The following is an 11,730-nucleotide window of genomic DNA, read 5'->3' on the forward strand; positions in this document are numbered from 1 at the left end:
TTGAGACTCTTTATGAATTCCTTGATCTAATTATCCTTTTTGGTTCCTGTTTTGGCCAACTTTTTGAAATTCTCATGTCCAAATAATTTCTCTTCAATTTGGCTGACATAGCTTATATATGTGTGTGTATAAATCATACTGCATTTTGATTTGCACCCTTCAATTCTTTTCATATTAAAAAATCATAATGATGATCAAATTGAAGATTAAAATAAAATCATAAAAGACAAATTAATTATCTCTTTGAAACATATTATAAACCTGTTTCGGATATCACACCTGAATTTTTTGGAACAAATAGATAATGAAACACACACGAATTCATATAATATAATATTCAATTCTAGACAAGGAGAATTATATCTAAGGACTAGCTACTTAGGTAAATTATTCATAGATAATGATCAACATGGAATAGATTGTTATTAAAATAAGAATATAACTTTTTTGAAAAATGAAATCTATTGTCAGTCGTTACCTGTAAATAATTTATTTGAGTAGTTCTTAAATGTAGTTGAGATTCTTTATGAATTTCTTGATCCAATTATGCGCGCACACACAATGACCAAATTGAAGAAGATTAGAATAAAATCATTAAAGACAAATTAATTATCTCTTTGGAACATATTATAAACCTGTTTTCAGATATTACACCTGAATTTTTTGAAACAGAATAGATAATGAGACACACACACACTCATATGATATAATATTAATTCTAGACAGGAAGAATTATAACTAAAGATCACTTAAATAAATTATTTATAGATAATGATTAATACGGAATGGATTATTATTAAATTGAGAACATAATTAATTTTTTTAATGAGACTTGTTATTAATCTTTATCCATAAATAATTTATTTGAATGGTTCTTAAATATAATTTTTCTTTTTAGGTATAACCTTGGAGCTTCCACAGTTCCATGCGTAGCCATCCGCGGAAGAAGAGATTAATTAGCAATCAACCCAGGTAAATGTACGTAACTAAGTGGTGAACCGAGACTTAATAATTGCATTAACTTTTTGGTTGAAAAGAGAGTGGAAAGCCATTTATGAACGTGGGAAAACAAATATTGATAAAGTTCATAATAGTCACAGCCTCACTCGCTGAGAGTCCCTTGCTATAAAGCAGTCCATTTTGAAATTCTCGTCCGTCAACAAATTTCTCAGCCTATCTTCTCCCCTCTCATTCTCAGCAACAATGGACCCCATCACTGTTCTCTACATTGTTCTGGCATCCTACTTCTGCTTCTCGATCTGGAAGTTCTTCGACCGCAAAAAAGACCAAGAATGCTACATCCTCGACTATCAATGCTACAAACCCACCGACGATCGAAAGCTCTCCACCGAGTTCTGCGGGAGGATCATCAAGCGAACCGAAACCTTGGCCTCGGCGAGTACAAGTTCCTCCTCAAAGCCATCGTCAGCTCTGGCATCGGCGAGCAAACCTACGCCCCGAGAAACGTCTTCTCCGGCCGAGAAGCCTCCCCCACCCTCGACGATGGCATCTCCGAGATGGAGGAGTTCTTCCACGACAGCATCGCCAAACTTCTCGCCAGGTCAGCCATTTCCCCCTCAGACATTGACATCCTCGTCGTTAACATCTCCATGTTCGCTTCCCTCCCCTCCTTGTCCTCTCGAATCATCAATCATTACAAGATGAGGGAGGATATCAAGGTCTACAACCTCACCGGCATGGGTTGCAGCGCTAGCCTCATTTCGCTCGACATTATTAAGAACATTTTCAAGACTCAGAAGAACAGGTACGCGCTCTTGGTCACTTCGGAGTCCCTGAGTCCGAATTGGTACTCCGGGAACGACAAATCCATGGTTCTAGCCAATTGCTTGTTTCGGTCCGGAGGGTGTGCCATTTTATTGACCAACAAAAGGTCCTTAAAGCACAAGGTGATGTTGAAGTTAAAGTGTCTGGTGAGGACCCATCACGGGTCTAGAGAAGAAGCGTACAACTGTTGCATTCAGAAAGAAGATGAGCAAGGAAGGCTAGGGTTTCACCTGGGGAAGACTCTCCCAAAGGCAGCCACGAGGGCATTCGTAGACAACTTGAGGGTAATCTCACCCAAGATTTTACCCATGAGGGAGCTGCTGAGGTTTATGGTGGTGTCCTTGATAAAAAAGCTGAGCGTTATGGGTAGTCCGCCCAAGTCTTCAAGCGGCGGAGTCACGAAATCGCCATTGAATTTCAAAACTGGGGTGGATCATTTTTGCTTGCACACGGGAGGAAAGGCGGTGATAGACGGGATCGGAATGAGCTTGGATCTGAGCGAGTACGATCTGGAGCCAGCAAGGATGACCCTACACCGTTTCGGCAACACGTCTGCAAGTAGTCTGTGGTATGTGTTGGGGTACATGGAGGCCAAGAAGAGGCTGAAGAAAGGGGATACAGTGTTCATGATAAGCTTTGGTGCAGGCTTTAAATGTAACAGCTGTTTGTGGGAGGTAATGCGAGATGTGGGAGGTAAGAATGTGTGGGACGATTGTATTGATGACTATCCACCAGATTCTCTGGCCAATCCTTTCATGGAGAAGTATGGTTGGATCAATGACCTCACGGCGGAGGATCTTCCCAACGTGCAAATCCCAGATTTTCTCAAGTAAATTGGTCCTTGCTGGTGGGACGGTTTAATTTGTGTTATTTAATTTCAAATAGTTTTCTCTGCACACTATTAATTATACTCGTTATTGTTAAACCCTTCAAGGGTTCATTACCCAATAAGGTGTGCTGCTTCTAACACGCACCAGAGAAGCATGCCACTGAAGAAAGGGTATTCTGGTCCCCTGCTAGTTACTTTCCTCTTTTCTTTTCTTTTTTATTCGTTATGCTTAACAGTTCCATTTAATTTCTCTTCTACTATTTGGCAAAAAATAAAAAATAAAAAATAAAAAAGAGGAAATTAAGGAAAAAGTGCCTTTTGCCTTGTATAAATTTCCTATCAATTGATGATGGGATTTTAATTTATTTTTTCTGGAATATATGTTTGTATAAATGTTTTTTTCTTGGAATTGCCCCCTCTTCCCCATTGATCTCCCATTATAGAAAATTGTTTCCTGTTTATGTAGGTGTATTGAGTTCAAATTTTTATTGCAAATACTTTCTCTAATTAAAAATATAAAATATTTTTAAAAGAATTAAATGTTAAAAAATATAAAATATTTTTATTTTTTTAAAATGTAATTATTATTTTTTTAAAGTGTTTTTATTAATAATAATTTTATATTTATTATATAGTATTTAATAAAAATAAGTATAAAAATATATAATTAGTTAAAAAATATATAATTATTTTATTAAATGGTGAGATTTAATTAAAAATATTTTATATTTTTAAATTAGAGGGTAAGACTTCTTTATGTGCCTCCTCCTACCTTATGTTACTAATTTATTGCGTAGTTATGAGGCTGCTGAACCAACCAAATAGCAGTGATGGCAACTTTTCTGAAAATTAAACGTCGCTTAGAAAAGCTGTACTACTCTACGGCATAATAGCCAATTCGTGTAATATTGGCAGAAATTTGATTGAAACGAGATATGACCCTTTGTTTTCGGCCACCACAACCAACTAGATAAGAGGGATTTAAAGACGAATGAATTGAAGTTACAAGTCAAGAGATATAGCGCTTGACAGGCAGCCAGTTTTAGGAACAAGTTTTTGTTTTATACAATAAAAAAATAAAAAAATTTGTTTGATAATATGTTTTTAAAAACTGTTTTGAAAAAAAAAAATTATTTTAAAGAATAGAAAAACAGAAGCATTTTTTTAGATATTTTAGAATTATTATTCTTAAAAATAAAGAAGAATGCAAAAAACATTTATTTTTATTTTTTTAGAATATATTTTATAAGACACCAGTTTTTAAAATAATAAAATAAATCCATAATTTTTCTGTAAAGTCAAATGTTAGGAGAAACTAATTAAGTGCTATTTCTGTACTAATTTGATTAAGAAAAGGGAATTCTATATTTCAGACTCAACGTTACATTAGTGTAGTGATTTGTGTTAAGAGTCTCGCAGAACGCCAGAAGTGTGGTTGTTGCTGGTTATGTATATATAATTCCTGGATGGGCTTATTAGAACCTTTTTGCTTAAACGCAATGAATATAGTGAAAGGAGGTTACCAAACATTCATATATAAGTGCGAGAAGGTGGCGATGATGGAGCCCGCGGACAGTTCAGATGCAACAGATTCAACAGCCCCGCATTGAATTTTTAACATCATCCAAGCCTCAACATCAAATGTTTTAGCAAACTCACATGCTTGTGTCAACGGTCTATTTAAACTCTTAAATCGCCATTTAACTACTCACATTTCTTGGTCTTCCTTTATTGATGTCTTCATGTCCTTTTGTTTGTCAACACAAAAGGACAACACGCCATCAGGCTTGTCTCTTCCAAAAGCACCTGATTTATCTTAATCTTAATTACTTGCATTCATTACGCTCGAGTTTGAATCAAGGGTTTTCTTTAAACCTGAGAGCCAACCAGACTGCTTATTAAACGCAAAAGTTTGCCAAATAAAATTAGGTAGTGTGCTAGCTAGGTTAAGATTCTTCCCAAATTATAAAATATTTTTAGATAAAATTATATATATTAGTAAAATTTATTAAATATATTTCACAATTTTATTTTTTGAAAAAACAAAAGATAAATTATAAAAGATGACATTTATTTAATACTTTATTATGCGAGAATATTAAATAGATAGAATATCATGAGAATGTTAATATTAAAAAAAATATCATTAATAAAATTTTATTTTTATTAAAGTGTTTGAAAAGCCATATTTACTCTAAAAGCATTTTATAATTTATGATGGAGAGAATAGTAATTAGTAAAATTATTACTCGTTAGTGCAAGGAAGTGAGGATATTACTCCTTCCATTCTTATTTATAAGGGAGAGGGAGAATTTTTTTATATATTTATAAATCATATTATTAAATTTTTATTATAAATTTCTCTTAGCTTTCATTAAATAGTAGGGAAAGGAAATACATAACCAAAATGTGTATATTTAATAAAGATAAAATAAAAAATTTATTTAATTTTTAAATAAAGTTTATGAATTTAAAAAATTTCTTTAATTATAATAAAATTTATTAAAAATAATTTATAAATAGGAGGAGTTGTGAAAGCAAAAAAGCGAGGGCAGGGCAATAAATGTGAGGGAGGAAGAGATGGCCGAAAGCCCAAAATTGTGAAGTAATTTATTAATGGTCGTCCGATGGATGCCTTCTCCTTCGTTTGCTTCCTCTATCTTTACATAATATTAAATAATTCGCCGAGCCTTTTGGTGCTGCAGCCTGCATGTGACCCCCTGCAGTCTGCAGACAAGCTCCAATTCTATTAATGTATATTTACACATATTCTTTTTTTGGGTTCAGTAGTAGTGTAATACATTGAACACGCCTATCGGATATTAAATTATAACATCCAACAAGTTAAAAATAAAAAAAATTGAATTTAATTGAATTTTTAATATGTTTTTTTACACGATTCGAAACACGCATGCTGCTTACTAATTACTTAAATTACATAAAATAATACCTCCTCCATCATTGAGCGTCTTCGGATCTCGGCCAGCTTCTTTTTGTCCAAGTAACAAAAATCCCGTCTCATGAGTGCGTTTCTTATATGGCGCTTGCATGAAATTGAATCCACGAACATGGGAGAGGGAGAGGGAGACTGAGTCAAGAGCGCACAAGGAAGAAAACCTTGTAAAATGAAACGAACGCTGAAATATATTATAACATCATGTTTAGGGTTTGGAGTCATAAGCGATTGAAATACTTATATTTGTTTTTAAACTTGACTGCTAATAGCTATTCCATCTCCCCCAATGAAGCATATATAACAATCACAGGGAAATTTTCAAAAGTTGAAAAAAAAATTGAATTTAAAAATTTTTTCAACCTTAGAAAATTAGTTAACGAACGTGGATTTATAAAAAGGACTTGAGGGAGCATGTAGTATCTAGGATCAAACATATTACGGGATTGTGATGATAATCGTAAATTGAGAAAGACCCTTTTCTTCTGAACCATTTTGACAGGGGAATACAGGGAATGAGTTTCAAGTATAATGGCAGATGCAAGGTCCAACACGAAAGACATTTATTGGGGATATATTACTCGTTCTGAATTACCCCCCCCCCCCAACAAAAAAAAAAGGGTCCAGAGAATTATGAAGTGCCACATGGGCATAATGCAATATTGTGGCCCTCCTCCGAGCCAGTCTCGCGCCTCATGTGATAGACAAGATCAAGCTCGCAGCAATATGCATTCCCACAGTCTAATCCATAATTTTACCAATCATAGAGTTATCCATTCTCTTTACCTGCCTCGGTATCTTTTATTCAATTGGACTTTTTTAGTATTACATGCCACATGCATATCTAGTCTCATGACCACACACGCATGCATGTCACATAACAATGAATAGTTTCTAATTAATTAATATTCTTTTATATTTAAAGAATTAAACTAATCCGTTAATTTTTTTGTTAGTAGAAATTGATCTAATATAAAATACTGTTGAGTTGATATACCATTTTGGAATTATAGATGCATGATTATTAACTCTCAGTTTCACAATAGATCGATTATTTAAAAAAAAAACCATTCAACGATAAATACTATGTGTATTTGTTGCCATAAAAGACTGATTTTCTTTTATATGTGTATTTGTTGCGTTGTGTGTGTTTTTGTTACAACTGGGACGACTTTCCCTGATAGTGGCACCTGGGATCAATCACATCTTCACAACTCAAGAAAATGACAGAGAACATGACCTGCCAACGCAGAGTACATCTTATTAAAAACAATAATTAATTAATAACCCACACCGCAGGGACTGAAGAGCGATTTCATTTTTTCTGTTTTTATTTCTGGCGTGTCAGAACATGCTTGCCTTTGTATTTATTAATTTATTATTCCACATTTCCGCATCCTTTATTTATAATAAATAAACTGGCAGGTAGCAAAACCCGTGGGTTGAGTGAATTTTTTTATGAAAGAAAAAGTCAGCCAAAGCATTTGATTTTAAAAAATAAAGGTGAATTATTTTTGAAAAGGCACTAAATAACCATTTAAGTTCCCTCTTCTTAATATTAATTTTTTTTGGTCGAACTTCTTAATTTTAATTTTATGTGTGTATATGTAGATGATGATCTCTTCTCATGAGATTGTAAAAAAAACAAAACAAGAAGGCCCACAACTTCTTGGTCTTCTAGACATGACGTAGTCCATATGCGAAAAAGAATGCAATAAGCCCAATGAAAAGCCCAATCGATTTCGAACATCAACATTCCTGAGCATGTCTCTCTGCAATTCCAAATTCCAATGGCGGAGGAAGCGAGACATGCTGACAGTGCTGTAGAACCGTGCTCTTTCAAGCTTCTGGTATCGTGTCCCTCTGGTCTTTCGTCCCCGCAGGTTTGTTTCAATCTCGAATCCTCACTCTTGTGACGTCGGGATGTGAATGTGTATTGCTCAAGTGTAACTTGTTATTCACGCATTTCTTGTTTGCTCAAAGGTTTCTGTGGTGTTCAGTGGTGCCTACGATCGGATTCCCCACCCTGATGTTAATTTGGAGAACACAATCACTGAGGTGTGTCGGATTCGTCCCTTTGATCTCTCACTGTCGTTTTTCTGCGCACACAGAGCGTAACTGCTGATGGCATGTTGCTTAAATTGTTCAGTTTTTAGTGTTGAGCATGTGGATCTATGATCATGATTCATTTTGTGAAATGTTCGAGCTTTATCAGTACAGTCCGGATTTACAACCTTTACGCTTATTTACGATTTCTTTTTCGTAGATATGGGAGCAGAGAAATCAGAAAAACAAGTCACTGTACAATGGGAAGAAGTTCAGGGTAAATTCAAGCTTGTTTGACGTGCATTGTGTTATTTCCTTTTTTTCTAACTGAACAATATTTTTTGATAGTTAATGTCAGGCATTGGGCATTTAAGCTCTAATATTTTAGTCATTTGGTTTCTTAGTTGCGGTTAATATGTAGATATAAGTTTGACGAACATTAGACCAATTACATGATTTTAGCAAGAGAGTTGACACAGCATCTAATGATCTTTGTCTAACAGTATGGGGGATTTATGTTGCGAGGGGGAGGTGGATCTGACCACGAGCCTCATGTATGCCTCCACCTTGGTTTGACCGATTATAGGTCTCTTCTCTCCCAGTCTCCCTCCCTTTTTCAAATTCTTCCTCCATTGTCTTTATTTGCTTGCTTGTCATTGTACGATATACTGACTTACATACGTTTGTTTAGTTGATCAGTGATTTGTGAATTTTCCATTCTTGAAACTATTTGTTTATGCAGTTAAGATGATTTCTGAAATTTAAACAATGGTGACTCTGTCATGCTTTTGTGATAAAATCTATCTTCAACATCTGTTTCTTGAAAAATAATTTGTAAATGTTCCATTCTTGAAAAATTTGTTTATGTTTTTAACATGATCTGTGACATTTAAAGGGTGGTGATTTAGTTCTGCTTTCGTTTGTGATAAAATCTCCCTTAAGAATTTGTTCCTTAGATATTTTGCTGATCTTATTACTGTCTATGGATTATTGATGTTCATGTTTATGACTTGCCATTTTTGTTCATTATTAAAAGTGTTGGACAGAAAGATGCATCTCTTCTCAATAGAGTAAGAATGCTCTGATGATATAATTGACAACAAAACGAAAATCAAATTGTTACTTTCAAATATATATAAATTATGCTAGTGTCTGTCGTAAAATTTATTTACACTTGACCTCTATTCTATTTATTCAGCGTTAAATTTATTTGAAAATGATTAACAGATATGGCTCTGAATAATGTCTCAGGTGGTGTTATTTAGCAAAGCAGACTTTTTTTTTTTTTGCTAGTATTATCATTTACATTATTCCATGTGTCTTATATTCAGCTTGGTTATACTTATCCAGGACTTTTGTTGGGACAAATTTAAGTCATTTGTGGGAGCGGTTCCTGGTTCCATCAGAAGGTATAATACTCTCTCTCTCTCTCTCTCTCTCTCACTAACAATCATGGGGACCCTGTGACTTCAAAGTAGTATGGTTTGTGTTTTTGACCTTGAGTAGTGTGGTTACTGTCAACCATTGACATGGTACAATGTCTTATCAGCAGGGAAGGGGTCGAAGGGTGAGTTAATGAAAAAAAAATTGCATTTGAGGTAGTTAGACAGCTCTTTCTGTTGGTCCACTTGGATCTGGCGGACTGTTTTTGTATTTTGGAATTTTGGAACATATTATGATCTGTTGTCTGTTCTGTTCCTAAAGTAGAGGTGGTACCAATAATTGCAGAAATCATTGACCACTGGGGGCATATTACTCTTCCTCAATCAATAACTATGAACGCATGATATGATCAACTTGAAGCAGGGTAGAAGAAAGATAAGAATTTTGCATTAGTTTGTTGCTTCATGTGGTCCTTTTGAAGTCCATCCACATTCTTGCTGCAAGAAGGTGGAGAAGTTCATTTTTAATTAGCAGATGCAGGAAGAGAGTGCATCTAAATCAGATGCTTCATGAATTGTAATAGAATTTACAAGGACAAAGTAGGCACCATTCAATAAAATTTGTTCAAACTTGGATGTTTTGATTTATAAATTGATTTTATTGCTTTAATTAAGAGTCTTTAGAATAAATTGTCTAAGACGAACGTAATCAGATGGCGCAAAATAGATATGCTTTTATGTTCCTGTAGTGTTGTCTTCTTTCTTCATTTTTTATCCCTTCATTCGGTGCTATTTGACTTTATCATTAATTTAAAGTGCTCCCATCTTTCTTTGTTTCCTCAGACGATTCTATTCTTTGTCAGCATACTGCCAGTCCACTGGGAAACGGTGCAATTGTGGAGACTATTGACAAGAAGATACTTGTATTACAACGAAGTAATAATGTTGGTGAATTTCCCGGACATTTTGTTTTCCCGGGAGGGCATCCAGAGGTACTTAACAGAGAAATAAAATTTTAAAATATGGTATATGGCTTGTTATTAGTTTTGATACAATAGATTTACCTTTAACGTTGATATCAATTTAAAGAGAGCAGATACTTCGGAACTTTCTGTTTGATTTGTCAATGAGGGCATGATGTATCCCGTGTGGTGATATCTGCTCATTCATGTAGTAGAACGAATGCTTATAAAAAAGAAATAGTTTCTGCCATTATATGTCTTACTAACAACTATTTTAACTGGAATTTATTGTGAAACTTCTTTTGGTTGGCAGCCTCATGAAATTGGAATAGCATCCCATCAACACTGTAAGGAGTTAACAGAGTCTGGTAACAATAAGGTTTCCCATGAGATGTTTGACAGCACAGTTCGAGAAGTAGTTGAAGAAATTGGGGTGCCAGCCTCGTCCCTTGTAAGTCTCATTCTTAATTTAATACGAACATGAACACAGTGTAGGAAACGACTGCTGTTATCCTCTATATGTTAGCTATGAGGACATCATGAATCATATGTTTTGACTCTTGCTATACACCTCTTGTTCTTTGACTGCATTTATTTTCTTTGACAAGTTCCCAGTTTGAATTGCTAATATCCTGTATCATGTCATTTTAAAAGAAGTGTAGGATGGCAGTAAGATTTCCCCTTAACTTGGGGTTAGATGGGTTGATAGAATTGGTATCTAAATTTGATCTTTTGATTGCGTCATGCAGAGCATTCCAGTTTTCATTGGTGTATCACGGAGAGAATTGAATGTGAGACCAGCTGCATTTTTCTATATCAAATGCAGTCTCGATTCCAAGGAAGTTCAGCAGTTTTATTCTGGTGCTCAAGATGGCTACGAGTCAACTCAGCTATATGCTGTCACAGTGGTAATTCAATGCTTTTTTTCATTTAGTAATGGTATGAGATCCATCCATTGGTGATAACATGGTTGCTTATTTATTTTCCCGTCTAGGTGCACTGCTGTCAATTAAGAGCATCAGTGATGGTTAATTAATTTTAACTCGTTTGTGCCTTGAAACTACTCATCAGTTCTGTATTTCTCAGATTGACTTAGAAAACATGACTTCCAAGATGCCTGGCTGTCATCGAGGTGGATTAGCCCTATATAAATTGATGGTTGGCAACAACCTGAAGAATGCTTGATGGAAGTTTACCAGGGGTTCTAGTTGTCAGCCTTTGATGTTATGCTGCTTGTTGTCCTGTGTGATTCACGAATTGGCATATTACTATTGGATAGTTTTTCTATCTCGGTAACTTACTCTGGCTGTTTATTGCTCTTCTGTTCAGCATGCAAAAACTGACATATCTTGGTAGCTTGCTTGTCTATATATGATTCTTCACTTGCTTGTATACTACATACGATCTCGGATTTATACGCAGATGTACCGCGTGTTCTTGGATCATGACTCACGGGCAACGCATGGTGGAAACTTTTGCCCCCGTCGGCTGAGTCAGATTTTGAACTCTTTCTTCATGTTTTTAAGGACCTATCCTGATGAATTTGTATGTCTATATTCTCCCATGAAACTCTAAGGTCTCGTTTGATTACTCAAAAAGAAATATAATAATATGAATTGAAAAAAATTAATATAAACATGAACTAAATCACCATTCTTCCTGATGGTAAATATGATAAAACTCATTAATATATATTACAGATGTGAGAATCATCACACTTTTAAAAAGTCTCAAAAATTATGATTTTTAACTCCATGAATTGAATTATTCCTT

General features: G+C 34.8%; 2 protein-coding genes across 3 annotated transcripts; both read left to right on the forward strand.

Moving 5' to 3' along the window:
* The first annotated feature begins 1,116 nt into the window (after positions 1-1,116).
* Positions 1,117-2,871, forward strand: LOC129314329 (3-ketoacyl-CoA synthase 12-like). Its single transcript, XM_054957742.1, is given in 2 exon segments — positions 1,117-1,369; positions 1,372-2,871. Coding segments are annotated over 2 exon segments (1,413 nt in total). The 5' UTR covers positions 1,117-1,203; the 3' UTR covers positions 2,619-2,871.
* Positions 2,872-7,316: 4,445 nt separating this feature from the next.
* LOC129313802 (nudix hydrolase 9) lies at positions 7,317-11,372 on the forward strand. Of its 2 annotated transcripts, none has more exons than XM_054957207.1 (9): positions 7,317-7,450; positions 7,551-7,625; positions 7,834-7,890; positions 8,117-8,199; positions 8,964-9,022; positions 9,839-9,987; positions 10,271-10,408; positions 10,707-10,865; positions 10,952-11,372. In XM_054957207.1, the coding sequence occupies exons 1-9, from the start codon at positions 7,358-7,360 to the stop codon at positions 10,991-10,993; spliced, it is 855 nt and encodes a 284-aa protein (XP_054813182.1). In that variant the 5' UTR covers positions 7,317-7,357; the 3' UTR covers positions 10,994-11,372. The 2 variants fall into 2 exon arrangements, with proteins under 2 accessions (XP_054813182.1, XP_054813181.1); XM_054957206.1 differs by having other exon boundaries at positions 11,044-11,372.
* Positions 11,373-11,730: the final 358 nt, after the last annotated feature.

This window comes from Prosopis cineraria, unplaced genomic scaffold, assembly GCF_029017545.1.
Source record: "Prosopis cineraria cultivar Desert tree isolate PC_DT_omini unplaced genomic scaffold, ASM2901754v1 PC6, whole genome shotgun sequence".
Classification (NCBI taxonomy): domain Eukaryota; kingdom Viridiplantae; phylum Streptophyta; class Magnoliopsida; order Fabales; family Fabaceae; genus Prosopis; species Prosopis cineraria.

Bases quoted from the DNA above. Each gene is read 5' to 3' on its own strand.
- LOC129313802 (XM_054957206.1), top strand. From the start codon at position 7,358: ATGGCGGAGGAAGCGAGACATGCTGACAGTGCTGTAGAACCGTGCTCT. The intron at 7,451-7,550 runs GTTTGTTTCAAT...GTTTGCTCAAAG, and splicing joins CTGGTCTTTCGTCCCCGCAG to GTTTCTGTGGTGTTCAGTGG. The intron at 7,891-8,116 runs GTAAATTCAAGC...TTTGTCTAACAG, and splicing joins ACAATGGGAAGAAGTTCAGG to TATGGGGGATTTATGTTGCG.